The following is a 27,019-nucleotide window of genomic DNA, read 5'->3' on the forward strand; positions in this document are numbered from 1 at the left end:
CCAACCAAGTCTTAAAAATCACACATTGGAGGAAATGGATTTGGTTACACATCCACCCTTACTTTGCTTTTTAATCTGCAAAGGTAAAACCATTGTTAACCACCTACTTTCCTCCGCGGTTCCGCCGGTCAGCTCATAAGCTGGACCTTACAATGGCCGACCGGTCGCTCCGCGGAGCCCCCGTAATATTCATGTCTATTGACATGTAAATGAGCCGTCGTGGCCGTGGACATGCCCGGTTGCTACGGGTTCTTTTGGTACAAAAATCCGCGGACTCCCGCAGAATGCACGCGGAATGGAACAGCTTGGAGGTTTTGACAAGGCTTTTGACAAAAATTGCTGGCAGTGTATTGGCACTTGAATCAAGTGCCAATACACTGCCAGCAATTTTTGTTTTCATGAAAAACTAATTCTGTAGTGATTCTTTAAATAAAAGGTGTTCCGGGAAATTTTCACAGCTCTCAGTTGCTCGTTACAAGTAAGTGTTTATACTAACATTTTGAATAATACGCCGATTTCACGAAACGCCGTCCTATCTCGAGTTATATATAGGACGAGTAACTCATCTCAATTGCGATGAGTTACTCCTAAGGATGAGTTCAATACAAATGCGTCCTAACGTCTATGGCTACGGAACTTAAGTCGTCCAAGTCCTAACGATAAATCCTTAAGTTAGGAAGAATTTTGTGAGCTCGACTGCCCGTTGTGCCTTTGAAGCAAATTCGATCACTGATAATTATTGTGCATAGCCTACCGGAAATAAGTTGATGTATGTACTGTGAATTGAGCTGCAAAACGATCACCCTGTAAGTGGAGATTGAAATTGAGTGATAATGGGCCTAATAGGCTGAAATCCATCAGTCCCATTATTTTAGCGGGGTATGCACTATCTCTACATTACTTGCTAAGTGAACTGAAAATCGTTTTCATTAAAGGCAGTGGACACTATTGGTAACTACTCGAAATAATTCTTAGCATAAAACCTTACTTGGTAACGAGTATTGGGGAGAGGTTGATAGTATAAAACATTATGAGAAACGGCTCCCTCTGAAGTGATGTAGTTTTCGAGAAAGAAGTAATTTTCCACGTGTTTGATTTCGAGACCTCAGATTTAGAACTTGAGGTCTCGAAATCAACCATCTAAACGCACACAACTTCGTGTGACAAGGGTTATTTTTATTTCATTATTATCTTGCAACTTCGTTGACCGATTGAGCTCAAATTTGCACATGTTTGTTATTTTATGCATATGTTGAGATACACCAACTGTGAAGGCTAGTCTTTGACAATTACCAATAGTGTCCACTGCCTTTAATGTTTTAACTCTATTGGGTTAGCAATGCCAGAAGAGATGCCGTGAGACCTAGTCATAGCCTATAGTGCCTACTTGTGTTTAGTCCAATAAGGTGATTTGCTCTTTCGTTGCAACACACAATTTTATTTACCCTTTTTCTGTGAAAGCATTAATACACTTTAGGGCTGTAGTGACTCTGAATATAACCACCAAAACCCAAAATAAAACAGATACCCCCCCCCCCCCCTCAACAGAATTTAAAACAAAATAAAAAGGAAAAATAAATACTAATAATAATAATAATAACAAAAATAAAGAAAACAAAAACAACAAACGAACGGACGTCGTACGGACAGACAGACAGACAGACAAACATACAACACAGGTTTGCTTGTCATTTAAACCGAGGACATCCCTTTGTTCTCCTATTGTTTGGACTAAAAGTTTTGCTTTATTTTAGAATCGAAAAAGATACAATTTAGGTCACACAGAGAGAGCTACTTGGGGCAGTTCTGACGATTTTATCACCGAGGATAGCTAGCTCCATGGATATCATGCGAACGTCTAACGTGATCGTAGGCTGCGCTAATGACGGAGGTTAATACAAGAGGGCGCTATGTCGGGCAATAATGAATGGGAGACTTTCTGGGACGATAGAGGGCAGCAGACTTACCGGGTAAATCCATTGTTCTCAGAATTATGCGCATGTTCAGAACTACGTAAACAATGGAAATTTACCCGGTATGTATGCTGCCACCTAGCGTTGGAAAGTCTCCTATTGACTATCGGGTTGACTAAAAAAAACGATCACGGACCAAGTCTAACGTTTTTAAAGGGGCCGCTCAATCGGTTGACCTCGTGTGCGACGGCAAACTATGCAAGCGTTGTATAACACAACACCAAGTCATGTGTTACAGTATGTTCAATTACAAACTAAACCCAAAAGTTATACCAGTTTTAGTATCTCTCATAGAGTTCAATTTTAATAATTTCCCATAGAGATTTTTCCATAATATACAAGCTATTTTAATTTGTCATTAATTTGTTTTAGTTGTTCAAAACACCTAGAAGATCACCTGGAAGATTTGTAATAATTTTGAAGTGAAATACATTACTCATAAAATAACTAGCATTATTGTAAATAAACTACAACTTAATAAATGAATCTCCATAATCTTTTGATACGTTGGACAAAAAAATACACAAACTATGTCATTTTGTTTTCTGGGTAAATTTCAGCAAAAAAAGGTCAAAACATTTTTTAGTCAAATTTCCTTTAAAACTCAATCATTCAAACTATAGAGTTCCTATCTCAGTAAAACACCAAACTGTTTCGGTGCAAAATTTTAACTGTTAACTATAAGCAATCATTTCCAGTCGAAATTGACTGAGCCGTTTGTTGTTGAAATTGGTCCAGAAAACCTACATAAACTATCGCAAGAATTTGTACATCTAAGTCTAATTTCACAGCGCTGCTTAAAGGCAGCGGACACTATTGGTAAATTTGATTTTTGAGACCTCGGATTAAGAATTTGAGGTCTCGAAATCAAGCATCAGAAAGCACACAGTTTCGTGTGACAAGGGTGTTTTTCTTTCATTATTATCTCGCAACTTCAACGACCGACTGAGCTCAAATTTTCACAGGTTTATTTTATGCATATGTTAAGATACACCAACTGTTAGGACTAGTCTTTGACAATTACCAATAGTGTCCACTGCCTTTAAAGACCCTGAACACTATTGGTAAATGCCAAAGACCAGTCTTATCACTTGGTGTTTCTCAACATATGCATAAAATAACAAACCTGAGAGAAGTTGAACTCAATCAGTCATCGGAGTTGGGAGATCATAACGAAAGAAAAAAAACATGTGTCACACGAAGTTGTGTGCTTTCAGATGCTTTATTTCAAGACCACAAATTCTTAATCCGAGGTCTCAAAAATCAAATTTTTTGAAAAATTCAAATTTTTTCGACAAATCTAATACTTCAGAGAGAGCAGCTTCTCAAAATTTGGTATACTATCAACAGCTCCACATTACTCGTTACCAAGTAAGGTTTTATGCTAATAACTACCAATAGTGTCCACTGCAGCGTTGTGAAATTTAAACTCGCAAACAATGACCAGGCAGATCTAAACTGGGCCCTGTTTAAAGAGAAGGCAAGAATACAGAAATTTTAATAATTGTCTCAATTTAACGTTCAAATACATAATTATACAATTAGCAGCTATTTATTTAAATTTTCCCAAAAGAAATTATATACCATATAGAAAGATATAAACATTTTTATTACAATATGGAAGTTTCATTAAAATCTGTTTTCAGATTTGCGCAAAATTCCCCCCCCCCCACACATGCTAAGGTTTAAACATGCTTGTACATGCTCATTGCAAATAATAAATCTTAATTTTAACCAACTTGAAGAAAAAAAATTGATATAGAATATTATTACTGAAAATTTACAACATACACCTAAATAAACCATAATCGTCACTTTCATTTCTCCGAAATGAAAATTAAAAAATAAAATCAAATTGGCAAAATTAGAGAATAAACAGACGCAAAGAACAACTCTTTCAACCCTAACATAAATGTAGAAATATAGAAAGAAAAATTCACAAATAAAAGGAAATTAGATCAAGTCATGAAAAGGAAAAAATAGACTGTAATGGTGGAGCACTTGCAAAAGAAGGACAAGTTCAATAAATTTGCAAAAAAGATTGATGTCCCAAGACTATTTTCTGTTTTAAAATAATAATATGCGAAAAATATACAAATCAATATTCGTTGAGCTCAATTAAGCATTGTAAGCATAAAAACTCACTTGTTATTGTAAGACCATTATCCTTGCTCTATGGTAAGACATTGTGATAAATGTTTTTGAGAAAGAGGTTGTCTCACGACGATATTAAAAGACTTCGGCTGAAGCCTTTTACTAGCCATCTGAAAGCACACAAACTTGTGCTACAAGTTTTTTTTTCTTTTCACTATTTCCTTCCAACTACAATGACCATTAGTCAAAATGTTCACAGGTTTGTTATTTAACGCATATTTTTTTTTATGTTGGGATACACCAAGTGAGAACACTGGTCTTCTTTGGCAAATACCAAAGGTGTCCAGCAGCCGATTTTATGAAACGCTCGTCCTAACTTACGCTGTCAGCCATTTTATGGAGTCAAAATATTGACTCCACAAAATGGACGACCATGTTTCTTGGCGACACAAAAGTAAAAACCGTGCAATTTTGAGGCAATCTATCTAACCAATTGCATTTTTTTACGAACAGCTTCAAACATTTTTCAACATACAACTCGACCAATCCAACGCGTGTTCCTTCAAATCCACCAAGAACATATTAAATCCACCAAAGTGTATGAATTGCAAGGCAAAGCTAAACATCAACCTCATGTATCCCCAAAAGTAAAGACCAAAAGGAAAAATTATAATGACTAAGGCATAATTATTATAAACAATAAACATAGCCCATTAAGACCATTCAAAGTGAGGCACTATCAGAGATGCCATCATATGCATCTGGCAATCAGGGAGATTGTGTCCAACCATCGGGGAGATATTTAGAATTATATGAACATTCAAGGACAAAGTTTCTATTGACCCCTTGCACGCGTATCACACGCGGCGACTGATGCCACGCTCACCATGTTGGTGGGCAGTTAGGTTTACGTGTATTAACGCTGCGTCGCCTAAAATGCACACTTTACTGCATAACGCGCAGCATAGAGTTACCTATAAAAACGCACAGTGAAATTGCCCACCAGTATGGCGCATTCAAGATTTTCTGCTGCTGACGTCAGGTGAAATGGGTCAATAGTCAGATGGACTTTCAAGTTTGTTCATCAGAACTCGGAAAGATTGGTTTAACTTCAGGGCACTTTCTGCAGAATCAGAGAGTTGACAGCTCTGCATTATGCAACCAAAAGTTCTAATCAAACAGTATCAAACCAGAAGCAAATTGAATGCAACAAGTTCAAATGTTTACCGTTGTGCTAAGGTTTTAGAATTCCAAAGCTAACTCTAGTCTAAGTATTAATATAAACATTCACAAACAATTCTGCTTAAGATAGGATACCTAGCCCTGTTTACAGGTATTATCTGCCATGCAGATCTGAGTGAAAACATGTGCAAATACATTGGCCTTTTAAATTACTGAAGCCAGGCACTCATATCATGTACTGACATCTCATTAAGGCACACGTGGGCATACAGATACAGCATTACTGAACAAACCTAATTATTATTATTATTATTATTAAGCATTTACTGTGTCCTTGTGAGGGCAAGGCAGCTTTACTGTAACAAAGGGTTTGTCAATGGACAAAATGTAAATCTGTACCCGGGACATTTCAAGAGAAAACAAGGTGGTGGAGGTAATTGCCTCCTGATGTCTGTGAAGGATCAGGTCTGAACAACCCAGCTGACTCATGCCACGAAATACCCCAGAAGACTGGTGAAACAGAGAAAGCCCATGCACCACATTCCAGCATTATAAGCATAGAAGGTGTGGTACTTTGTGATAGTCTGTGGTATTAGTTTCCGCTATAGATCTATGTACAACTGAAGAGGCCCATGTACCCAATGCTAGCCTAGTAGGTATGGTACTCTGTGGCAGTCTGTGGTACCAGTACCAGTCATGCAAACGAGAAATCAATGAACCCAATGCTAACCTTGAAGGTGTGGTACTTGTTGCAGTCAATGAGTGGTACCAAGGTCAGCTGTGCAAACAATGCTGTCTGCAAGTACATTTATATCTCAAGTGGTTATTTTGCATCAATTGGTAAAAACATATTTTTCGTCATGTTAGGTTTGTCGAAATTGAAAACATACAGTGCATGTTCATCAACTGTAGAAATGTCTGAACCATTTTTAAAAGTTCCTAGTTAAAGCACAGACCTTATGCAAATGACACCATTTGAGTAGGGCGCCCTCTTTCATCATCACTGCACATCCAAGATGGCGCCTCAATGACTTCAATGCATAAGGTCTATAGGCAGCAACTGAACATTCTATCATTACATCATCAAGAAAAATATAAATCTATTTATTAATATATATTACTTGATCCATATATAATAACACATGCGCAACAAGATATTCCTTATATCATTTCCGGAAAAAGTACGAGATATGAGAAAATCAAGAAGTTGTGAAGAGAGAGACACCATGTGAATAACATTTCCTTTTGAGGTGTGGTGGTCCAGGGGTGGATTTCACAAAGGTAGTCCTAACTTAGGACTAGTCCTAGGCAATGCTAAGAGATAGGACCAGTCCTAACTTAGGACTTAGGCAATGCTATCTACACAATCATGACCCCTTGCACATGACGCGTCTTCCATTTTGGGAGTCAATTCCTTTGCGTACATTTTGCCTCCCTTGATGGCGGACAGGATAGCAGCGTGTGAGGACCCCTCCACCTTGAAATGGTTCAAGACATGAAGTTAGTTTTCATCTCCAAGGAATATTACAACGTGATTACAATTCAATGAGTCAGATGACAAATTTCACTAACAAGTAGCAATTGCTTTCCTTTTTTCCCAATTTAAAAGCTCTGATGACAAATCATCAAAAGCTGCGTTGCTGTTATTATTTGGACCCAACAAATCATGGAGCTAGGTTCTAATAAACTTCCCTGTTTGTGCTTCCCCAACACCCACAGACCCATGTTGTACCCTTCCTTAGCGAAGATTATGATACTTATCCGAAGACGGCACCGCAGTTTTGACATCGACGTTGTCTCATGGCCAGACAGCACAGAATGCCCAGAGGGAAGAACAACACAGCACAGCAAACACCAAGCAACGTGAAGTCATCTTCCAATATGCCGATACGACACGCCGGACAACCTCCGACCAACACCACGTTGGTTGTTGAGAGGGTGATGGGTTGAGCGGGGACGTAGCTGCCTTGTGGTGGTGGGGCACCGGTTGCTTGCTGGTAGCCCGGGGGTGCACCTGCCTGGTATCCTCCTAACAGAAATGAACAATAGATGTTAAATTTGCATCAGGGAAAAAGAATTATAATTTTGGTTTCAACCTTACTTTTTTTTATTATTATTATTATTTTATTCGCCATAACAGTACAAAACAAAATACATTGACAACATTATACCCCAAGATGGGCAAGGGACAACAAAAGCAAATACATACTATGATCCGTAGATCTGTTGCCCCACATCTGGGGTACACAATAAAATTAATATAGATTTAACATAATATAGTACACAAAGCAATAATAAAAGCAGAAATTTAAAAATCAATAGAAAATGCTAAATATATATTAAGAATAAAAAATAAATTAAATTATAAATTAAATTAAAAATAAATAAATAAGTAAAAATAACAGATGGGGTAAGGATAAACAATAAAGGGAAATAAATAAATAACAAAAACCTAAACTTGTAGATAAATTAAAACGACTTAAAATATTGCACAAGTGATAGGGCTAAAGCTACTATTCAGTAGATTCATGAGGTTGACAGACAGAAAATCTAAGTGATTTGAGAAAGCTGTGGAAGGGCAAGAGCAGTAGTGAATTACGAATGTTTTCTGGCAAACTAGACCAAAGTCTGGGAAAAAGATGAGGAGCAGATAAGTGCAGAGCATCGGTTCTAGCATACAGGTGTTTGAAGGTGAGAACATTAGGATATCTATGGTTGACAGAAATGATGTCTGCCACATCACAGTGAATAAGGTTAAACTTACACTTAATGATAAAATACAAAACAGAAAAATTACGACGAATTGACAGAGACGACCAGTTGAGGGACTTAAGTCTATCGGGGTAGGACATCTCACCCATCCTCTGCCCAAGAATAAACCGAGTAGCACGTTTTTGTACCCGTTCGAGGGCCTGAGTCTGGAGAGATGTATGAGGGAGCCAAGCTGGCATGCCATATTCTAAAATTGGGAGAACTAGGGATTTATAAAGACAGAACTTAGCTGAAACAGAAGAATTGAAAGCAATGGTCTTAATAAGGCCCAATGTTCTGTTGGCACTTGAAACAACATTTTTTACATGGTTATTCCAAGAGAGCTGAGCATTCAGAGTGACTCCAAGGTATTTGACAGAGGATGTGGGTTGCACAGGAAAACCTGAAAGAGTGTAAACAGGGGGGTCGAGAGAGTGTTTACGGGAAATATGCATGATTTTGGACTTTGTAGGGTTGAACGTCATACCATTGGAAACACTCCAAGTGCTTAGCTCATCGAGGTCATGCTGGAGGGAACTTACATCTAAACAGGAACGGATTGGACGATAAATTAATACATCATCAGCGAAAAGAACACAGTTAGAACTGAGGTTGTAAGATATATCATTGATGAATAAATTGAATAACAGAGGCCCAAGAACACTTCCTTGAGGAACACCAGAGCTAACTACGGACCATGAGGAGTTCATACCAACAAATGTGACTCTTTGTTGACGATCAACCAGAAAATCTTTTATCCAGCTCCAGAGAGATCCACGGATGTTAAAGTTACTGGCAAGTTTACGAACAAGTATATGGTGGGGCATACGATCAAAGGCTTTGCTCATATCCAAGAAAACTGCATCAATCCTTGGGGGACTACGCTTATCTAAAGTTGTAGCCCATGAATGATACACATTCATAAGTTGGGTGACACAAGATTTGTTAGGAACAAAACCATGCTGCTTATCAGACAATAAACAATTAGAATTTAAATGATCTTTAACAGCATTAGCTAACAGTCTCTCCATGATCTTGCTAACGAGAGAAGTGAGAGCAATAGGCCTATAGTTACTAAGAAGGGAACGGTCACCAGATTTAAACACAGGGGTGATGTTGGCAAGCTTCCAACCACGGGGAAGGCGTCCACAGGCAATGGAATCATTGAAGATTCTACAGAGAACCGGAGAGATTGTAGAAACTGTGTTACGCAAGAATTTAGCGTTGATTCCATCTGGCCCAGGAGCCTTCCCCAGAGGTAAGGAAGATAAGGTACGCTGAATATCATCAACTGAGAAGTTAATACTAGACAGAGCTGGAATGGGAAAATCACATGTGGGAGGGTCTTGACAAACGGGGACATCAGCAGAAAAAACTGAAGCAAAATAAGTATTAAAAGCACAAGCTATTTCATGGGGGTTGACTAGTGTTTGGGCTCCATGTTTAAAAGACAATGGGGTAGGTGATCGTTTTCTACTACGAACAAAGGACCAAAACCGTTTTTTGTTATCCTTAGATGAAAACATGTTATCAACAAAGTGTTTATAAGCCTTGCGGGAGCAATATTTTAGCTGATTACGTACAAGTTTGTAAGTGTTCCAATCAACAAGAGATCCAGAGCGCTTAGCCTTGGAAAACAGTTTACGCTTTACAGAGCACAAATGTTTCAGGTCAGCATCAACCCATGGAGAATTGTTTCTTTTCCTTGTCCGCTTCCTAGAACCAGGAATGGCGTCTTTGACAGCAGCATTAATCAGATCCAAAACACCTTCCCATGAAGAGTTGATGTCATCTTTGTCAAAAACAAGATCCCAGGGTGCATATTGGAGGAGAGCGTTGAGATGAGAGATAGAATCAGGATTGTAAGACAAAAACTGTCTAACAACAGAGGGATGCGGAGGAGAAGTGTTCAGACGAGTGACGAACTGAACGGCAAGGTGATCGCTGGTAACAGGGTTGGGAACAGTCTCAACGGATACAAAGTTATGTGGAGAACTACTGAAGACCAAGTCGATAGTGGACCCAGAAGAAATGGTATCATCACTACAAGGGGGATGAGTGATGTCGGTGACAAGCTGAAATAGGTTCAACGAGTCGGCAAGTTCAAACAAACGAGAACGGTTCGGGGAGTCGGCTACCGCAGGATTACAGTCAATGTTGAAATCTCCCATGAAAATAATACAGTCAAATTTGGGAAGAAAGTGATCCATACTTGAGACCACGGCGTTGAGATCATCCCAAAACGAAGTAGTGGCACAGGGAGGGCGATATAATGTGCCAAGAAGACATCTACCTCGCTGGCAGGATAACGACACCCACAAGAGTTCAAGATCGGGGGAGTCAAACTCGGCATGGTGGACAGGATGAAGGTTTGCTTTGACTGCAGTCAAGATGCCACCACCGCGAGAGGGACGGTCCTTACGGAAGATCAAGTAGTCGTCAGGGAGTCCCAAGATGGCGTCTGAATCATGTTCCTTGAGCCAAGTCTCCGTCAGAGCCAGGATGTCAGGTGGGGTCGAAGAGGCGATTGAAGTGGCAAGATCCAAACCCTTGTTTCGGACACTGCGAGCATTAAATAACAGCCCAGATAGGTGACTACGGGATGCGGTTGGGGCTGATAGGGTGCTATCGGATACACTTGGAAGTCTTCTGATGTCAACTGATGGATGAGAGGAGTTTGGCAAGTCGGCAAAAGCTTCTTGGAATGAAGTGTCACTGCATGAAGAAAATGGCAGTGATGCACTCAAACAGTTGGGACAAAACCAGTCAATTGTACTTGAGATGAGCAGGGTGTACTGGGTAATGTTCATCTCAGGAATACACTTCTGATGCCAATACAGGCTGCAATCTTCACATAGGAGAGATCTTTGGTTGGATTTGACTGGGCGATTACAATTACCACAGGGGTCCTTAACAGGACCAGGATTGACTTCAATGTCTCCAGACATTGCAAGGGGTAGATTAAATGTAGCTGTAGAGTTTGGATAATAGTTAATTGAAGCTTTGCCAAACTTACTTCTAGAGCTGTGGTATCCAATAGATAGTTTGATGGTCAGCCATATTGGATGCACACAGGCAGGTACATGTACATGTAGCTTGGTGTAGTCCATTGAATGCAGGAGTGGACAAAGGGTGGCATGGTCGTGACAATGGAATCGGCCAGGTGTGGACTGCATGATGCAACTGCCTTTGAAGACTGGTAGAAGTTGAGGAAATTCTGATGGGAAAACACGACATAACCCATCTTTCTCAGCAGCAAATCCATCAGGAAAGCAACCATTCTGATCAGCAACCACTAACCTTTCATCTGGTATAAAATTTACACTGCATAGAGGGCTGTGGACAGCAAAATTTATCAATAATGGGAGAGCCAAACACAGAGCATGCAAGCAAGTAGCCATCTTGTACTCACCGATGTGTGTTAGCAATACCACACATTTTGAAATATATTAAAATCGTTGCGGTACCCACTGCTAAAACTGTGGAAGTGTGGTGGCGGAGCGGTTAAGAGCACTGAATTCAAACTCTGGTGGTTTTGATCAGCAGAGTTTGGGTTCGAATCCCCAGTCGTGATACTGTGTCCTTAAGCAAGACACTTTACCATTGTATTCATCCTTCTGATGGGCAAAAAGGTGTTGGTCCCATGTGTTGTGTAACGCATGTAAAAGAACCCAGTGCACTTATCGAAAAGAGAAGGGGTTCGCCTCCTGGTTGTGGCTGCTTACTGCTCCATAACACCTTGTAAACCCTTACAAGGTGCTAAATAATTGGGTCTCAGAATTCATCACTGCAATAACCTATCTTTCTGAAAGTTTGTACTCAGCGCCTTGAGTACCTTGTTTGGTAGATACGTGCGCTGTATAAAACGTTGATATTATTATAATTTATAGGATGTGAACCACCTCTAGCTACCGGGCAATCTCGGTGGTTTAGTTGGTACAAGACACTGCTCTAGAATTGCAAGGGTCATGGATTTGAGTATAATGCTTGTGATTTTTTTCACAGGACTCGGGAAATTATCGAGTACATGAAGGATGGTGCCGTTGTATTGCGACACGGTTTTGCGTGCTCTCATTATTTTACTCTTAGGCCTATCGTTTTTTATGAACACATCCTTTGGAATTTACGCTTATGGGACTGAGAGAACGACGAAGATTAAGCTGTCAAAAGAGGTACTTTCACATCTCCATATCTCTCTCGAGTAAAAAAGCGCTCTCTATAGTAGATGACAAGTTTCACACAGCACATGACCTCTTAAAGCCCATGCGGTCAAAGAATCGATTCCATTCAATTATATCTGGATCCAATAGTACTTTACAGTTTTAATCCCACAGCTGTTTGTGTTCTTAATGAAGGATTTTAATCAAATGTCTATTTCTGATTTTAATTCAATCCTGCTGTTTTTATCTTTCATATAATAATCATTGTAATACTTTTTAGATTAGCAAAACCAAAACGCATTTCACTGTACAATTTTGTTTTACATGCGACAATAAAACATTAAAAGCATTAGTATATCACTTTTTTTTTAAATGCGTTCCCATTCTCAATTACATATTTTTTATCTCTCTGTAAATTGTTGGTCCCATTTTATAGTTATAATTATAACAATAATAATATTTGATGGATAGAACAAAACATTATGATGGACTTATATGGAATCAATAAGAGTTGATCAAAATTTAAGCTTCAAATTTATGTTTTCCTGTGGCATAGGCCCAAGCCCTATATATATTCTTTAAAAATATTACATCGCATTTGATCACCATGTGTTAAAGGCAGTGGACACTATTGGTAATTACTCAAAATAATTATTATCATAAAACCTTATTTGAATACGAGTAATGGCAATGAATGGGGAGAGCTCGATAGTATAAAACATTGTGAGAAATGGCTCCCTCCGAAGTAATTTAGTTTTCCAGAAAGAAGTAATTTTCCACGAATTTGATTTTGAGACCTCAGATTTAGAATTTGAGGTCTCGAAATCAAGCATCTGAAAGTACACAACTTTGTGTGACAAGGGTGTTTTTTTTCTTTCATTCTTATCTCGCAACTTTGACGACCGATTGAGCTCAAATTTTCACAGGTTTGTTGTTTTATGCATATGTTAAGATACACCAACTGTGAAGACTAGTCTTTGACAATTACCAATAGTGTCCACTGTCTTTAACTAACTCAAAATATTACCTTGGTATGGTGTCCCTGCTGGATAGTTCACAGGTTGGGGCTGTCCATAAGGTTGTTGGCCACTCGGAGGAGGTTCTCCGTAAGCCTGACCACTTGGTGGACTGTAAGCGGGAGGTTTGTCTCCGCTTGAGTTGATTGGGTGAGACATCGGGGGAGGAGAGGAGGGCTGAACTTGACAGTAAAATTACTAGTTCTTGCTGCAGTCGCTCATCTAAATGTATGCAATCAACAAAAGAGAATGAGTGTGTTTTCATGAACTCTCTGAGGTATTTATAAATGTGTGTTGTACTTTTTCGAGCTGAGTACTGTACATAGTAATATAGGCCTCTTAAGAAGCATGTTACTACAATTAGTGGTATACCATACATAGGTAGGCCTACTTTTCACATCCCCTGCTGGTAATTACTCAAAATAATTATCAGCATAAAACCTCACTTGCTAACGAGTAATGGGGAGAGGTTGATAGTTTAAAACATTGTGATAAACGGCTCCCTCTGAAGTGATGTAGTTTTCGAGAATTAATTTTCCACAAATCTGATTTAGAGACTTCAAGTTTAGAATTTGAGGTCTCGAATTCAGGCATCTGAAAGCACACAACTTCGTGCGACAAGGGTGCTTTTTCTTTCATAGTTGTCTCGCAACTCCGACGACCAATCGATCTCAAATGTTCACAGGTTTGTTATTTTATGTGCATATGTTGAGATACACCAAGTTAGAAGACTGGTCTTTGACAATTATCAAAGGTGTCCAGAAAAATTACAAGCTAACAAAACAAATATACCCAACACTTGAAAACTAAGTGAAACTACCACAGCAGCTTAGCCCAACCAATAAATCATTGAATGTAATGTCGTCGTCGTCCTATGAGTCATGGCTGACCCTTTGTGACCCTGGTTATGATGGAGTTCCACTTCTGTCTATCCAATGCAGATTGATATGCAATGTTTATTGTAGACCCGGTGACTGGGGCGCTAGATTCCTTTTTTCGAAATTTTGACATTATCAGTCATGCGAAAATGTCAATTTTCTTTCAAAATTTTGACATTATCGGTCATGCAATAATGTCAAAATTTCGAAAAAAGGAATCTAGCGCCCCAGTCACTGGGTCTACGTTTATTGATAAGCCTCTGAGTGATTCACAGAATGTATTTGAATAACCACAAAATGGCAATTTCCCCCAACTGTCTCAGGTACAAGTACAAACTTTACTACGCAGTTCGGTATCCCTCACACTTACAGTCACAATGATTTAATATTTAATAATTAATACATCATGATCAATACATTATTTATACAACAATGGTTATTTCGTGACAATAAAATCAGGATATTTATTAACAAGTATTAAACAGCACGACAGTTAAAAACAGCAGCCAAAATGGTGGAAAAGTTTTCGTATGGCGCCACCACTTTTTCATTCGATATGAAATAATATAGTATCTAATTTACCTCAATGAGATATCCTTTTTGTAAAAATTAGTGAAAAGTGGTGGCGCCATACGGAATGTTATCCCAATATCATGACTACCCGATCTAATTCTACCTCCATGCCCGACCCAACCATTTCATTTCCATAAATAATGACAGAAAAATGACAAGTTGCTTTACCATACCTGCATCAAACTTTTGCCTGGTTCGGGCTGTACGTCAGAAGAATACCACGTTCCCAAGTTTGCACAGTCTTTGTGTAGATTAAATTAATAACAAAGGTTGATAATTTCACGAACGTAAGCACACTCTATCAACGAATAAAAATGGCCACTGTTTACGATGTTGTCATATGACAATGGTGTTTTGGCGAAAATAATGGTATGACATTGACACACAGTTGGTGCGATGAATCAGTGTCACACGACGTCTCACACGTTCTTCCCCAACTGCAGAACCTGCCTAACTACAGTTGGGCATGACCCGATTACGTATTCGAGACGGGCGCTGCCAGTGGACGTCTCGAAAGAGTAGACACGTGCTCTTTCTCGCCTCAGAGAGTCGATGACGTAATAAACGAAAGTTCCAAATGGTCGCTGACAAAAACTTTAAAGCTATGTGACAAGGTTGCTTTGGTCCTAACTTTTTAGAAACCCCTTTTGAGAGTCACGCGTCTGAAAAAATAATGAGAAAACAAAACAAAACAAAACAAAGTACTGAGTATACAGTGCTAACACACATCGGTGTATGGGTAAAAACCAAAATTAATATTCTTTATCCCCGATGCAAATTTAACATCTATTAAAACAAAACAACAAACCAATCCTTTTTACAGTCATTTCTGCGGCCCGCGCGGTTTTACGCTCTACTGATGAACATGCCGGGGGTACGTAGCCGCTGCCTGGAGCTAGCTGCAGCAGCACAATTTCAATTCATTCATTCATATTTGTTTATAAACACGTTCACGTTACATATGAAGCCGTAAGTGGTCTTTTAAAAATTTGTTTTATGTGAATGAGTGTTTTCCCCTATCATCGCACATTTACAAAATGGTATTGAACATATTGAATATTTTAAACTTTTAGTTTTAAATAGAAATTCTGCCGGAAAAAACTCCAGGCTGTTGTTGATGTCACCACCTCCCGGCCGGATGATGTCACTGGGCATATTTAATGCAGTTTCCATGAAATCACACTTTAATAATTTTCTGCGCCGTTTTCGGTTCGGGCCTATATGCAAAGTGCATGGCGATTGAGATTTTCGGGATCCACTGGATGTCAATTTTACGCGACGCAGCTATAGAGCTCAATAATAATTGTTAGCATAAAAACTTGGTATCATGGTAATAACGAGCACTGGATAGCTGTTGAAACATTTCTGAAGTCATAGTTTTTGAGGAAAACAAAGTTTCGAATAATAAACCACGCACTTAGCCTTTTCATCGACACACATTATTTGGTGGAACAAGGGTGTGCTTTCTTTTTATTTTGTTTTTTGGGGTTGAACAAAGAATTGACTAGAGTGCGATGGGATTCGAACCAACGACCTCCGGATTAACGTGCCGGCGCTCTACCAATTGCTATCTATTATTGTCGGTATCCCTATTTTGTCAATATGTTTTCTTGCAACTTCGATGACTTATTGTGCATGAGTCCCACATTTTCAAAGAGTTGTTATTTTTACCAAATGTGTCCATACAGTGCCTTTATTTGGTGGTGAAGTTACATTCAATCCGGTTATAAATAAGATTCAGATTTTCCAACAGAAACACCATTTGGGCTTTGGCCCAGCTATAGTTCGGCAGATTCTATGATTGGGATGTAACCAATTGACAACTACCCGTATATTGTGTACGCGCTCCAATGCATTACGCGTGCAGCCTACTCAAAACGCAATTATGTGATTTTTTTGTGTGTTTTTTAGGAATGGCACTTTTTGAAACAAATGCAGATTTACCAACATTTCTGAAATTTGGATGTGGTATGTTTTTGAGCCACGTTTGTGTGGGGAATGGTGAAGCTATTTGAAGCACGTGACTAAGAATTGACCTTCAAAGCCTGCTGCTCCTTTGACCTTTGTGAATTGGTCAAAGTTCACCGGATGCGTAAACTTTATCTGATCATCGTTGCTTGGCTGGTGGATGGATGGAGGTTGTTCCGAATAATCATGTTCAGGTAGTATTCTTCTTTTAATGTTTACAAATTCATGTTGAGGTCGATGATGACAATTTATTGTGGATCATTCCCGCCACCGTGTGTGTATTGTATTCCCATAGAAATAATATTAAATTGTAATTGCCGATTGTAATTTTTCAGTCCAGACGTGATGGTCGTTTTAATTTTAATTTCAATTCAATCACCATCCTCATGAACATCAACATCACTGCACACAATATATATCAGTAACTCCACACACACGCATTATGACAGGGCAGGTGGCTTGTAACCCATGCATGGCAATGGACAGTTGGCATTATTTTATAAAGAAACTAAATTACGTGAGGTTGGATGGGACACAGTGGTGGTGTGATGTGTTGTGTTTAGAAATTTGTTTGCCGGCTCAACTACACTACAGAGGCTGAGAGTGAGACAGATACAGACAGTCAATCGAGAGAATAGAGTCTCTACTAGACAAGCCTCCATGAGACAAGTAACTTCGGCCGCTGCGGCTGTGCTCAGATAAAGAATGACACCTCTGATGATTATGAATGATTTTTAAATAATTTCTGCAATGATGATTTAAAGAATGATCTTCTTTTGCAAAGTTTTGGTCTACACACACAACACTGGGGTAGACCTACGATTGAACATGCCAAAAATGTCAAACAACTTGTTTCTAAAAAAAAAAAGGAGTACAGCACCCCAACTTCTGCTGCACGTCTAGACGAGACCTTAAAATCCAGGTGGCAGAAAGATGCAAAATGTGGCCGCAGTGACGCAGTAAAGTGTGGTTACTCACTGTACTAACTTAGTTTGCTGAGTCATGAGTATCCTTTTAAACGGGAAGGTCATGTAAACAAACAAACAAATAAATAAACAAAACTCTTTTATTTTTAAGAAAGCATGGCGAACATGACTCTGTATAGAATGCAATAATTCAATAGGAGGTTGAAGTATTTGTTACTATGTTTCTCAAATATAATGAAGGACCAATAAGGGGCCTATTTCATCCAATTATGATTTTGATTTTACTTGTTACACAAAAACATTGCCGTTTTATCACAATAAATGCTTTTTTAATTAACATAGAAAATATGATTCATTTGTACAGGCTATGAAAGTATGAACCACTGGTCAAGAAAGTAGCCGTTAACAATGGCATCCCAAAACTACCTTTGGGCCGTGGATAACTGCGGCCACACCCACACCCTGTCCACCAACTTCCAGCTCTGGCAACAGCGAAGCCACGCCTCAGACGGCCATCTTGTTGAGTTTAAGAAGGTGACGTCGAGCAGACGGTGTGCGTGGGCGCTAGGATGTGACCAAGAGCTGTATGCTTATGTCTTCCCAAGTGACGTGCCTATAAGATGTCTTGAGTATACCTACGAGAATCAGGTATCCCAGTCAAGCCCGGCTCATACTCGGGCCTGTATGCTTTAATTTTTAAATAGCAAGGGTACCAAGGCATTTTCTCCTTGGTAAAGGGCACCCATTGAGCAAAATGTAATATTCTACTGGAGCATTTCAAAGACACCAAGGCAATGACCAGGGGCAATGGAGACCTGCTTCTTGCCTCTTTAAAGTATCAGGCCGTCACTTCCTGCTATTATGCACCGCAAATTTTAATGTCGAATGTTTTGCAAAAGTTGAACACTTTTAAACTGTTGCGAATTATTCGCTGTGAATTTGTTAGGTCAAATGTGTATCGTGTTCGCATTTCGCATATGTAGAAAGTATGAACCAGACCTATAATCACTCAAAATTCTGTGCATATTAGTTTCTCAAGAAGACAACCTCAAGACAGTGGTTACCTGGCGCTTTTATCAAACCTTGGCTAAGGCTCTGAAGCACCGGGCAAAGCACTGTGCAAAAACACACTGCTCACAAGAAAGGAGCATTAATTTTGCTAATCCGGATGTTATCTCGCTTGACTCAAATTCCAAGCAGGGCTAGTTATTTCCCAGGAGTTTGCAGGGTAAGCAATTTAAGTACATGTATGAACATGTCACTCAAATTCTTTCAGAACTTTTTCTGGCAGTTTGTCGAGTGTAAACTGAAAGGGATTAAAACAAGAACACTCATTATCATTATCCTAAAGTAAAAATCCAGAGATTGTTTCTTTTTTTATCTGCAGAGGTGGAATCCAGTTCATGGTTTTTCCGAGAAGGGACTGTTTCCGACGGACCGCGGAGGCTGGACGGATGAGAAGGGTGCTCACCCCCTGCCAAAGCCCCACGGTATTAAGCTCCCGTCGAGCCATTGGGCGTGGGAATCGGACTGGCATGTTGACGAGAGCATCAGGGGTAAACCAACTGGAAAAGGGGTAAGAATAAGGCATTGTGACTCTTGAACAGAGTGTTGCTGTTTGCTTTTACTTTGTAAAATAATTTGGGGTTAAAAAAAAAGTTACCAGAGCAGGATTTGAACCAACAACTTCCGTATTAACATGCCAGAGCTCTACCAACTGAGGTCTCCTTATTTTGTCAATATCTTGTTCGGGGTGCCAGTCAAAACCCTTAAAACCGTTAGTTGTCTTGAACACCAAAGATCACGCCAGTTTACAATACAACTTGGGAAGCAGCAGCCAGGGGATCCCCTTAAAGGCAACGGACACCTTTGGTAATTGTCAAAGGCCAGTATTTTCACTTGGGGAAACCAAGTGGACATAATCGCTCCGGATTTTCGGTGATATCTCAAAAAAGCAACCCCCTTTTGAAATAAATTTTCACAGGCTAGTTTTATTGTATGTATCAATATTTATATAGTATTAAAACAATCGAATAGTTCTAAAACCCAAGGTATATTTTTTCTTTTATCCAATGGGGGTAAATGAGCAATGAAATTTTTATTCTCAATTTTTGTTTTATCTCAGGGATGGCAATATGCAGTCAATTTTAACTCCAGAGAGAATTTCACTCCAGAGAAGCATTGGAACTCATGTGTCCGACGGAGGAAGTGGATCCGCTATAGACGGTTTAAGGCCACTGGTGTATGGGCCGCGGTAAGTGGGGATAACTGGGTACAGAAAGGTACCTCAGCTGATATGCAACACTTTTGATGGGTATAACCGGGTGTCATGGGATACCCTGCACCTGGAAGAGATGGTATAACCAAAGATTTCAGTTGAGTATGCTCTTGTTAGCTTTTCATATACACTGGCTAAACAAGACACCTCACCAATATTGCTTTGTCCTTCAAATGGCACGTATACAGTTGGTCCCGTGCATTGTGTAATACACGTCAAAGGGCCCGTGACATTTATCCCTAAGAGAATGGTTTTGCCCTGGTGTTTGTACCAGTGGCTGTTGAGTGTGCTGTCCAGCACCTTGTAAACCTTTACAAGATGCTATGTAAAACGTTCACATAATTCAAAAACCGGTCTTAAAATGTTTCACTTTGTTGGAGCATCTTGAGTACCTTATTGATAGGCACCTGCACTATAGTACACTCCAGAATTATTTTACTAAGTGTAAAGCATAATCATGACTCAAGGCGTAAAGCATGATCTAAAGGTCATTAAATATAACATGCATGTGAACAAATTAGCCACAATCTTCAAATAAATGTTTTACTGAATTAAAATTAAATTATCTTTCTGCCCAAAACAAAATTGGAAGACCACTCTTAATTTATAAACACTATTTAAAAGGAGTTACCAGGAGCTCCAAAAAGTAAAATTTACCTTTTAGTCCTGAGCCGCATAACTGAAGCTTATTTTCACATCACTTGGACAGGTACCTAGTCTGTTCCCGGATGCACTGGAGGAACCTTTCCATGACATAGCTATAGGGGGATACGAGTTACCAGGCCAACTTGAAGGATACCTCTCTGTATGGACAATAACAGCTCTCGGCAAGGTACAGTAATTTAAGAATTTATTTGTCTTCATCCATTTGTTTGAAAAAATAAACAGTATAGTAATTCTCGGTTTTGATTTGTGTTTTCTCTTCTTATTTAAAGAGTTATTTGTTTGAATCTTTATTTTTGCAACAAATTGCTTTTTATATTTCCTTTTGTTGTTTGATGTTTTGTGTGTGTCATAGAGGCACCTGCATTATGTGCCATATAAACTGTTGTATTATTATTGTTATTATCATCATCCAAGACACAAAAGAAGGTTCCCAGGCCGGTTTGCTTCGTTTTGAAAGTTTTCTCCTGGGATAAACTTTGGAGTGAAGTGGTCTTGCGTGACGTGGCAAAGTAGCCTAGAGCATCGAACTTAAGTTCTAACAGCTGAGTTACCAGAGGGTGGGTTCGAATCCTGGTCAGAACTCTTCTGTTTTCAGGCAAAACACTTAACTATACTATTGCTTCTCATAACCCAGGAGTAAATGGGTACATTTAGGTACATGTACGTGTCAGTGTAGAGATTGCTAAAGTGAACGATTAGCAAACGAAGCATCCATTTGGCTGCCGGTGCTGCACACTCCAAAGGAAATTAGATTGTTCAGAAATGCCAAATAGCAGACATGCAACTTTCTAATTGCAAAACAAAAACGAAAGGGCTGATCACACTTAATTTCTGTACAGTGTTTTTCTGTTTTCTATGGCACTGTTTTGAAAAGAAAAAGGAAATCAGCTGAAAAGTTACATGCCTGCATTAAACAGGGGTAGTAAAAGTGTAAGGCGCTTTGGTATGATGTTTAAAAACACCTTATAAATACCTTATTTACCTACATCATTTTTGAATTATAAATTTATTTGAATGTTGGCTGTACCTCGTACTAATGTCTAGGTATATTGTCGTACTGGAGTGAATAGCAAGTGCCCAGAAGGGATAGACTGGAATGAGATAAAGACACCGGAGAATAAAGGCCTGGTGCAGATATCTGTGGGACCTACTGGTGTTGTATGGGGTGTAACATGGGATGGTCTTGGCATCGTGAGAACTGGTGTTTCAAGAGACAAGCCACTAGGTATGATCAATGAGCTGTATTAACCAAGAGTTGTTTAATAAGAAGACGATTAGAGCAAACTGATTGAAACGTCGAGTTGAAACCAACGGTTCTTTTCAGAACCACCCAAACTCATTGGAGATTGTCATTACATGGTGTTACCGCAAACCTTACCATACCGGATTTCCAACTTGCAGAGTTTGAAATCCTATATAAAGGGTATATAGGTACTTTTTGTGGGACACAAAACACAAACTCTCACAGTTTGAAGATATTGATGGTAGAAAGCTTCCCTTAAAATATTACTAGCTGAGCTGCTGTAGTTTTTGAGCAATGAGTAAAACAAGTCACACAAATTATTTTAGCATGTAAAACGTATTTTCGTTACATTGTTTCACTCATTTCTCAAAGACTACAGCACCTAATATTTTAAGGTAAGCTTTCAACTACCATTATCTTCAAACGGTGTAAGTTTAATGTATATCTGTGGACATTGTGTTTTGTGTTATAAAAAGTACCTAAGTCCTTTCATAAGAATATATTTTGTTTGCTTTATGATAACATTATTTCTATTGTCTTAGTTTGACAACCATAATAGTTTTTATGTACATTGAAGTTTGAGTATGTTTTTCTGTGTTGTTTGAGCAGGAACTGGTTGGCAGTATGTAGCACCCCCTGAGGAAACTGGACTTGGCCAGGTGTCTGTAGGCGTCAATGCAGTGTGGGCAATCAGTAGAGACAATAAGGTATTCGCCATACTACCACTACTACTACTACTACTAATAATAACACTGGGTTCTTTTAATGTGCTCTATCACACCTCTAGGGGCGTATCAAAGTGCTCAGTATTTTGTCCTGCAAGGTATTTGGAGCTACATTTGGTAGTGTATGACCAATTCCTTTACATACAAGTAGCACCATGTAATGGTTTACAAGGTGCTGTGGTGCAATATGCTGCCGATCTAACTAGTAGGAACACCAGGCAAACGCCTTCTCTTCTCTTCTACTATTAAATATGACAATTACACCTCCGACTCAGAAATTATATAATCGGCAAAGCATCTTGATGGAAACATCACACCAACTGTTGTTAAGAAGACAATGAATATATTTTAGACTAGGGAGGAAAACCCAATGAAAACCCTATCCAAATGCAAGGCCTTGGTCCAGTTAACGAACTGGGTCCACACAGAGATGAAAGGCAGGGACAGAAATCACTCAAAAGTAGCTATATATATATATATATTTTTGTTTATGCAGGAAAATCAACTAGATATGAATGAAAAAAACAAACCATACAGTCTTGTAATATTGCCACAACTTTCAAACACCATTTGAAGACACACCTGTTCTGTTAATGAAAGTCATCTATGATTGCTTTGTTTATCTTTATTTATGATTGGTTTGCTGTGTTTATTTTCACAATTTTTGTGTAACTATTTTTTCAGGAGGATTTCATTTTGTAAAGCGCTTTGATCATGCCTCTTTTGAAAAAAATGCTATATGTTTGAGCACATAATATTATTTATTATTTTGTTCTGCCTCCCTTAGGTTTTTTTTCGTCAGGGTTTTGAGGCCATTCGAGCGCTTGTAGACAATGAAGCATGCACGGGAACCAGTTGGGTTGAGATGGTTGGGAAGATGGCAGCAATATCAATTGGTCCCAATGACCAGGTAGGTTTCAATTTCTCCGTTTTTAATCAGAATTTGTTTTTGTTAAGCCCCACCCTCCAAATTATTTTTTTCATTTAATATCTTAGATCAAATTCATTGGAAAAAGACAAAACCATGTGGAAACAAACCCAGATTGTAGAGTAGGGCTTTCAAAATCAAAGGTAAATGTATGTCGGCAGGCTTCGTACCAGCAAGCTTTTGCCCTCGCAAGCTTTCACGCTTTGCGCTCGTAGTTCAAGGATATATTTTAACAGCCTCACCTCCCTGACCCCTTGCATGTGACCTCACAAGCTCAAAAAGCATTACAGAGATAAAGGAGGTTCTTTGTGCGTAAAGAACAACTTCTTTATGGAGTCAAAATTTTGACTCCACAAATTGGCATGCCATGTTAGTCTTCGACATTTATACGTAAAATCGTATGACTTGAAGCAAAGCCCACCAATTTTTTAAACAATTTTTATCAAACTGTACCCAATGATTAATGTTTATATTCTTTACCTTCTTTAGGTATGGGCTCTTGGGTTTGTGGACAGACAGATTTATTACCGAGCTTCCGTCACCCACGACGAGCCTTGCGGTCGCTCATGGAAACTGATTGATATTCACGATAGGAAACGAAGTACCACGGGAAGCAGCTACGATGAGAGTAGTCTGTATGGAAGTATGTCATCGCTGTCCATACTCAGTGAGAGCATGGGTCGAGGATTTGGTCGGGAGTCACCTATCAACAGTGAGGATTTACAGCGTACAGCACGCAGTGTCACCATGCCAGCCCTGGCATTGGGTGCCAGACCGCTCAGAAGGGGCAGCGAGACCGTCTCGAGGAATCAATCAGGGAGATTGGTCAGAACTTTGGCCATTCAGACAGATGCCGTGAAGGCTCCAGAGGTATCTTGTGTGGAGAAAGAACCAAAGGCAAAAGTTAATTTGCATCCGATGCTCGTTCGAGCAGTGTGGTCGGCGTCAAATGAAGGCAGCTTACAAAGCGACGGTATGAGAAAGGTCACCAAACCAGCATTTAAAAAAAGGAACAGCAGGGGACTGTTAGGCAGAGAGACTCATAAAACAGTTGATGATAGCGTGGACATCACCGAAGACATCGAAGACAAGACTTGTGGATTGGCTCGTAACACTGCCAGTGACCCATCGCTAAGCAGTTCAGCTGAAGACAGCGGTTTTGCCTCGGAGCCTTCTAAAATTAGCTATAATGCCTCCTGTGATGGGTTGACGTTGAATCAACTCCACGAGGAATATCAGAAGCCAGAACGGAATAGACAAGACTCGTACTCATCAGAGTTCTCAGACACAGTCATAAATTTTGTTGGGAGCCTCGGTGAGAGTGGCTCATCAGAGAATCTTGATACTGCCAACAATAAAGCCACACAGACCGAGGTCATGGACACTTCAGAACGTGCTAATGAAAACTCACTTGAATCTTTGAACTCTACTGCCAGCGCGGAGCAGATCACTTCCTACAGGGGCCGAAGCAAAACCTGCCCCATGTCAACACCGGCGATTACCGTTGATGACAACCAACCCCTGTCTGAGTGTACCCCACCGACCCTTTTGAATAAACCCATGAGAAGTATTAGCTCTGAGATGAATGACGTCCAGAGACAAGACAGCTCAGCGTCGGATATAAGCTTACTGGCGCCCTACCAGGACAGTAGCTTGTCTGACTTTACATCATCGGGTGAAGGTGGCTGCTTGTTGTGGGTGTCTGTCAGTGGAGCTGGGTGTGTCATCGACCCATTGGAACCTCCCAAATGGTTCGAACAAAGTACGTAAAATACATTTCAGTGTTATCAAATTTTTGCAAGCATTCTTTCAGTGGCCTTTGGCTCAGCACCACTACAAAAGCACACAGTAACTATCAAAGACCAGTTACTGCTCTTTATGTGACCATGAAAACATTAAATTTACATAAAATAACATCAACCGATCACCAGAGTCACAAGAAAATACTAGAAAACACCCTACATGTTTTCATTGTTTTCAAACTCGTGAGATCAAAGCTATTGTTTTACCAAATTTACAAAAACTACAGCACATCAAGCAACAAAATTTGAAGGCAAGTTTTCCTGCACTGACCATCTTCAAGTACCAACCATGCAAGTTTGTTTTCAATCTGACCAAAGTTTACCAAACCCTTTAAAGAAAGTACACTCCCGAGCAACATCAGTTGTTAACATCCCTTGTTATAAAGTCATAACCTCACACGCCTTGTGAAACTTTTGTACATTTCGGGAATGTTGTTTCTTTTCTTACAGCTGTTGTAAGTAATGCGAGTTTGAAACACAAACTGAGAGACGGATCCTGGAGGTGGCAGATATTGACGTTGCTTAAGAAGCGACATGACAGAGAGACGACTGGCTTTGCAAATACACCCCTGGCTGTGGAAAGGGTAGGTCATCAAGTTTCAAGACGATGGGGTATTGAATATCAAGTCTTGTCGGGTTGTTTTCTTTCTTTTTTTTGGTTAGTTTTGTCTCCACTTTTTATTTGTATACTGGAATTGGTAAATTGAACATCTTTACTGATTTTAATGGCCAAAAATTTATGGGCAAGTCACCTGACACACAAGGCCTAAAGGCCACTTCAAGGTGTGGACTACAATCAACTATTTTTTTCAAGGGGCCGTTACCACTCACTCCTAAGGCCGAATCAGGGTTACCCCCTTTACAATCCATAAACGGATGTACATGTAGGTATCATCCCCCAGAAGATGGATGAATCTATTCAAGAATCTCTTAAGTTCATTAACAGGAATCTATATTTGTATACCTTCGGTTTTTTAGAAGTGTTTGAGTTCTTAAAAATCCTGTGTAAATTTAGAGAAATACACAATAAAACTAACCTGTGCAAATTTCATTTCAAAAGGTGGTCCCGTTTTTGAAATTCTGTTGAAAATCTGGTATGGGGCGTCCATAACTCATGAATTCCTGACATGTTATGTGTGTTTATTGTTGTCAGACGTCGTGGGTGAAGGTAGGCCGTATGCAATGGTACACTGAAGGGAAGCGTAGACTATGGACTGACTGCACAGTGGAGCTACAGAGAGGAATGGATGGAAAAGGATTAGAAGAAACAACGTTTACATGTCACTACAACCTCTCAGGGAAAGTCAAGGTACAGTCAAGGATAATAATTGTTGCTATTGTCATCACCATCAATCAAGATATGTTAAAGAAATTAGCGTGTCATGGCCTAGCCGTTAAAGAGCACCGAATTCAAACTCTAGTGTACCTGATCAGCAGAGTGACGGTTCGAGTCCCAGTCGTGACACCTGTGTGCTGGATATAGCGCCTTATCCGTTACTCGATGACACCATGGAGGAAGGAAAAGAAGGAGCTCGAACGACCCACAAAACCGCAGAGTAACAAAAGAATACTCTGACAATGCCCCTGTCTGGCCAGTGGAAAAAGATAGGAGACCTCCAGCTGGACGGCCGATCAAAGAGTAGGATTAAATCTCTTTGTACAGAACGTGCGGTACCGCCAGTCTGCGCTCTTGCCTGCGTGTAAAGTTGAATCATTGGAGAAAAGAATTGTGAATATACACGTTTTCATTTACCGTTTGTGGTGTTTCGCTGAAACATCATGGCATATTTTTACATTTTTTGTGACTTTCCGGTCAATAGCGGTGGATCAAAATTTGGGTATAGGCAGAGGTATAG

The 27,019-nt window shown here is 39.6% G+C and overlaps 2 protein-coding genes across 3 annotated transcripts in view; one reads left to right on the forward strand and one right to left on the reverse strand.

Moving 5' to 3' along the window:
* Nucleotides 1–5,050: 5,050 nt before the first annotated feature.
* LOC117292659 (brain protein I3-like) lies at nucleotides 5,051–15,028 on the reverse strand. Its single transcript, XM_033774794.1, has 3 exons — nucleotides 14,801–15,028; nucleotides 13,188–13,398; nucleotides 5,051–7,278 (listed from the first exon to the last, which is right to left on the reverse strand). Exons 2-3 carry the CDS (start codon nucleotides 13,333–13,335, stop codon nucleotides 7,007–7,009), a joined length of 420 nt encoding a protein of 139 aa, XP_033630685.1. The 5' UTR covers nucleotides 13,336–13,398; nucleotides 14,801–15,028; the 3' UTR covers nucleotides 5,051–7,006.
* Nucleotides 15,029–16,741: 1,713 nt separating this feature from the next.
* LOC117292925 (tectonin beta-propeller repeat-containing protein 1-like) overlaps nucleotides 16,742–27,019 on the forward strand; it is a 33,813-nt gene continuing 23,535 nt past the window's right edge. For both annotated transcript variants that reach the window (XM_033775099.1, XM_033775100.1), the window contains exons 1-11: nucleotides 16,742–16,789; nucleotides 17,886–18,169; nucleotides 18,909–19,097; nucleotides 19,647–19,775; nucleotides 20,509–20,631; nucleotides 21,510–21,690; nucleotides 22,318–22,415; nucleotides 23,221–23,343; nucleotides 23,851–25,123; nucleotides 25,614–25,747; nucleotides 26,317–26,472. In XM_033775099.1, coding sequence (XP_033630990.1) covers nucleotides 17,930–18,169; nucleotides 18,909–19,097; nucleotides 19,647–19,775; nucleotides 20,509–20,631; nucleotides 21,510–21,690; nucleotides 22,318–22,415; nucleotides 23,221–23,343; nucleotides 23,851–25,123; nucleotides 25,614–25,747; nucleotides 26,317–26,472 — 2,646 coding nt within the window. In that variant the 5' untranslated portion in view covers nucleotides 16,742–16,789; nucleotides 17,886–17,929. The remainder of the gene's footprint in view (nucleotides 16,790–17,885; nucleotides 18,170–18,908; nucleotides 19,098–19,646; nucleotides 19,776–20,508; nucleotides 20,632–21,509; nucleotides 21,691–22,317; nucleotides 22,416–23,220; nucleotides 23,344–23,850; nucleotides 25,124–25,613; nucleotides 25,748–26,316; nucleotides 26,473–27,019) is intronic.

Source organism: Asterias rubens, chromosome 7, assembly GCF_902459465.1.
Source record: "Asterias rubens chromosome 7, eAstRub1.3, whole genome shotgun sequence".
NCBI lineage: Eukaryota > Metazoa > Echinodermata > Asteroidea > Forcipulatida > Asteriidae > Asterias > Asterias rubens.